The 5000-nt window shown below is 38.7% G+C and overlaps 1 protein-coding gene across 2 annotated transcripts in view; it reads right to left on the bottom strand.

Annotated features, from left to right (window-relative positions):
- Positions 1-5000, bottom strand: part of LOC138006260 (histamine H2 receptor-like) — a 16986-nt gene that overhangs the window by 857 nt on the left and 11129 nt on the right. For both annotated transcript variants that reach the window (XM_068852483.1, XM_068852484.1), the window contains exon 2: positions 1-347. This exon is cut by the window's left edge and continues 857 nt beyond it. In XM_068852483.1, coding sequence (XP_068708584.1) covers positions 1-211 — 211 coding nt within the window. In that variant the 5' untranslated portion in view covers positions 212-347. The remainder of the gene's footprint in view (positions 348-5000) is intronic.

The raw sequence follows: 5000 nt of genomic DNA, 5'->3' as shown, positions 1-5000 counted from the left end.
AGACAGCCACTTTCGAATCGGGCCCACTAAGGTGAATAGGATAAAACAGTCCTCCGGTCAGTATATCGGATACTGCGAGGGAGACCAAAAATCCATTAGTGAAGGTGCGAAGCCGGGCCCTTGATACCACAAGAACGCACAAAATCAAGTTTGTTGCTACAATGAGCACAGCTAAGCAAATCAAGATGATGTATTCCCACGTAACTTTCATGGTTGATGCTGTGGCAAGATTTTTTCGTAGCCGATTGCAGTTAAGTGGCTGTGTTGCGAGCGGAGCAGCTGCCGTCGGTTCAACTGTTACTCATCTTGATGCTTACATCATCCCCTTCAGTTGGCATTTGAATGGGCTGAGTGGCAAAAAGAACAAATACGTTAAAACTGTAGAGTCTGTTCGATGACTTATTTTGCGTCAGCTGCAGTAATATAATGCAGGGCGTAAAAATGCTTGCGACATCAGTTTTAACTTGTAAAAATTAGCATTCAGATGTTCTTTTTTCGCTCTGAACCTCTTTGCTAACTGAGAGATAATTCCCTACCAAGTAAAAATAAAAACTACCTTATTACATGACGTTTTTGTGGCACGTTAATTTCGCGAATTTTGCGATATTGAAAAAATCGCGAAATTTAAGTGACGCGAACAAATTATAAGTGTCGCGAACATAACATGACCCGAAAATAAGTGACCTACATTATGTCAATAACCAAGAAAGAACGAGTTTATTACCACTGAAACGTTTACAAAGTCACATTGTTTTTACTGTTCTGAGGCAATGTCTTGGTCATCCTCATCGCTACTGCTTTTTATCTCCTCTGCAGGCGGCACTTCATTTGTACCGTCTCCAAACAGTCCTAGCTGGCTCCTGTAATGCTGTTCCACTCGCTTAATGGCTTCCATGTTCTTTGAAGATGTTTCTATTACAACTGTCGCCTTTATTGGAATTTCCAAACCCCCTTACTAATGAATGTCGACCTTAAGCTATCGGTTTTGGAACCAAGACATGCAACTTGGTTGGTGAAAATGCACGGTATAACTTTTTCACCAGCGCACCTGGGAGTGTTCATGTCTTGAAAGGATGGCAGAAGGCGGGAATAAAAGGTGTATTAACTAGAAGGGAAGTATTACCGCCAGCGTATCATCGCCAATGAAATGTAAATTGTGTGTTACTCAAAAGCGCGAAATTAAAGTGATTCAAGACATAAATTTACGCAAAATCGCGAAATTCAAGTGTCGCGAAATATGCTCACATCAAAATCGCGAAATAAACATGTCGCGAACATTTCATGTAATAAGGTAGTAAAAGTTAACTGTGTCAATTAAACTTATACAAAAGGTGAGGGCAAGGCAACACTTACGTACAGATTAAAACGGAGAGGAACGATCGGACGTTCTCAAGTGAAGTTAGTTGACAAACCGATGCTTCGAATTCTGGTGATTTAAGGTCACTGAGCACAGTTTTTAAGCAATTATTCTTCCATTTCTGCCATATTAATGTACTTTTTGCCTAGAAGCTCAAACATACTACAACGAAAGATCACGAGGGTTTATGCTTTTGACAGTTTATGTGCTCTGCGGGTTGTTACCATGGGAACGCATCTAGATTTAATATAAGGTTTCAGTATTCCCCAAATGACAACCTCACGTCGTCGCTGCTTCACGGTCACAAGTTTTATAAAAACCCCAATAAAGTATATATTTTCTGAAAGCTTACGAATTTTAGATTCCGATTAATAGTTGATTTCAGGCAAGAAATAAAGACCTTTCCTAACATAGCGCTCATTTTCTACAAATTGAGTTCATTTCCGGTCAGAATTTAAGCGGAGAAAGTGAGCGACATCGCTATGTTTTCTTCACACCAGGATCTAAAAAAGCCGTGTCGGGGAATTGTGATTAATTGTCTGGTTTATTTTTATATGCTCTTAAAGTTTACTTTTTTTATGAAACAAGCATTAGCTTTGCTTAAATACTCAATACTTTCGAAGGAGGCAAAAAATAAAAATTCCCGGACATGGCTTTTTTGCCACATTATCGGGCAACATTCCTGCCTTATTTCAGCGAAAAAGGATGAAAACTCGCTGTAAACGAACTAGAAACGTGCGCCACATTCGATGAAATTTTAGTTTTGAGAAATAAGGCAAGTTGTTGACAGCTTCTAATTAGTGATAAGTTATTCATAGAATCGTTTTTCCTTTACAGCTTTGTCTAAAAGAAACCTTTTTTCGCTGAACTTTTTTGCACTTGAAAAAACTGAGATGTACCTGGGAATAACAAAAACTAAAATTTGGCAAAATTATCAATTTTGGGTTTTACTAATACCTTAAAAGAAGGTCTAAGGGATGTTTATTCCTCTTTTATGCAAAGTTTATTCATTAGTTTTTTTGCAGCATTTTCTTACCTGAAAAAATCTCTATAAAGTACGTTTAACAGGTGTTTTGATAGAATTTCAACAAACGGATTTTTCATAGTTGAGGGTCTCAATGGGGGGTTCCATTTAAAGGTTGACGTTTATTTCTTTTTTTTTAATGACGTTTATAACACGACATTAAAGGGCAAATTTGTCTGTAATCGTTAATAAAACGACATGTCATCATTTTGCCAAGCCACATTTGAATAATCCAATTACTCCTATAATTTGTGCATTAAAAATTAAATGAGGTTTTTGGTCTTCTACTGTACGTCTACCGGTAATTAGACCAATTTCGATATATTAAAATTCAGTCCTAGACAAAAGGCACCATCTCGAGGCTCTGGGGAATAAATTTATGAATTTGTATGAGTTTATTCCCCAGAGCCTCGAGATCATGCCTTTTGTTTAGGACTGAATTTTAATATATCGAAAGTGGGCTATTACCGATATCTATAAACCATTTCCTGTTTAACAAGAAAAACTACTTTAAAACGCATGGAACCGCAATGGGTACAAAAATGTCAGTATCGTTTTCCAACATTTTCATGGCTGCTGTTAAAACAGATATAATCAAACTAAGTTCATACAAGCCGGTTCTTTGGAAAAGATGCATCGACTACATCTTTTCTCTGTGGAACATAACCAAGGAAGTAATAAACAATTTCACAGAACTAGCAAATAGCTATCATCTGACTATAAATTCAAAGATGACATTTCAGATAGAGAAAAATAACATTATTAGTTACATGCGTAGTCAAGGGCGAGAGATTTGAAAGACACTCCATTCTTGAATGTGCGCACGCAGTTTAACCTTTCCAGTGGCTACATAGAGTTTCCCAGAGGCTTGGGTCGATCCGAGGCTCTGGTGACGAGAATGGTGCAAGCACGGCCTCATCCCCTGTCACCCTCTGGGCGTCGGGAAAGACTTCATCAAAGGCGAAGCTCAAATTTGAAGAAAACATCGCACAATGCAAACACAGATTACGCACAGAGGTTATCCAGATAACCTTGTGAACATCTTCATATCTGAGGAATGTTGTCTTTAAAAGATGATAAAAAAGCGCGTAACATGACGAGCTTCGCCCACGAAAAAAAAAAAAAAATGCAAATTAGGCTAAGGGTAGATTGAATCTACCCATGGCTTATTATTAACTGTAACTGAAGATCTTTACACTGTTATTTTCAAAGAGTTAATTTCACTCCAGTGCTGGAGTGAAAAAGTGGAGTAAAATAAAGCGGAGTAAAATGTACTCCTAAGAGGAGTTAATTTAATTCCACTAAGAGTAATTTTTACTCAGTACTATTTAATATTCAAAGGTAATGACTTTGCTAGAGTAAATTTTACTCTCCCTACAGAGTATTATAATATGCTGGAGTTAATTTTACTCCTATTTATCGAGATACTGAGTAAAGTCTACCCCACTTACTAATTCTACTTTCTGAGAAAAAAAGTAGAAGAGGATTTTACTCCTATTTATGTATTTTTGTAGGGTAAATTTAAGTTTAGCCAGTTTAAGATGCGGAATTGGGGTTGTTTTATTTTTGTGAAATCCACCAATTAATTCTTTGTTTTCAAGGAGTTGGAGTGAAAAAGTGGAGTAAAACTAAACTCAGTAAAATGTACGCCTCTTATTTAGTACTCCACTAATTAACCCTTTAACTCCCAATAGTGCCACTTATAGATTTTACTCTGTCTAACGCCAGACGATTTTACTCGTCAATGGGGAACCCCACGGGGCTGAAAGGGTTTACAACAGCTAAATTCAGTCAAAAACTATGTCCCCATTAACCCTTTAACTCCCAATAGTGCCACTTATAGATTTTACTCTGTGTAACGCCAGACGATTTTACTCGTCAATGGGGAACCCCACGGGGCTGAAAGGGTTAACAACAGCTGGATTCACTCAAAAACTATATCCCCATTAACCCTTTAACTCCGAATAGTGCCACTTATAGATTTTACTCTGTTTAACGCCAAACGATTTTACTCGTCAATGGGGAACCCAACGGGGCTGAAAGGGTTAAGAGTAGAGTATACTCCCCTCCAAGTCAACAGTTTTACAAGATTAATAGCCTGCGTAGCATGGCGGTTATCTCCTCGCGGTTTTTCTGCCCTCGCCTGCCTTTATTACTTAGCAACCAAAACCGCCATGCTACGCAGGCTACAGGATTAAAATCCTGTTAATAAAGGCCGGTATCTTTCCACATTTTAGTGAGGGTTAATACGATGAGCCGCTCTGAATCTTGCTGGTTTTTTCGGTTTTTAATTGGACGACGCGGTAATTAAAGTCGTTATCCTCCGCGATCTTGGATAACACAGTAGAGAACAGACTGGAAACTAGTGAGCCGTTTTGGTCAGCAGTCACCGGTGCAGCTCTTTACTGATTTCGGCGGGACAGAGCGCAAAAACCGCTAGACATGCGCACTAGAATTACACTTGTGTTGCCGCCATTCCATTTTCAAAATGGCGGACGACAAATCAAAATCCACCACGTCATTGTGGAGGCTGTCACGCCGCTGGCGTTCCTCTGAGAAAATTTGCAAAAAGATGACGTGAATCTGCCATCATTCAACGATGCTTCAGAGCCGTCAGGG

This window comes from Montipora foliosa, chromosome 6, assembly GCF_036669935.1.
Source record: "Montipora foliosa isolate CH-2021 chromosome 6, ASM3666993v2, whole genome shotgun sequence".
Taxonomy (NCBI): domain Eukaryota; kingdom Metazoa; phylum Cnidaria; class Anthozoa; order Scleractinia; family Acroporidae; genus Montipora; species Montipora foliosa.
The sequence above is the reverse complement of the archived record's forward strand: the minus strand, read 5'-3'. Positions and strand labels throughout refer to the sequence as shown.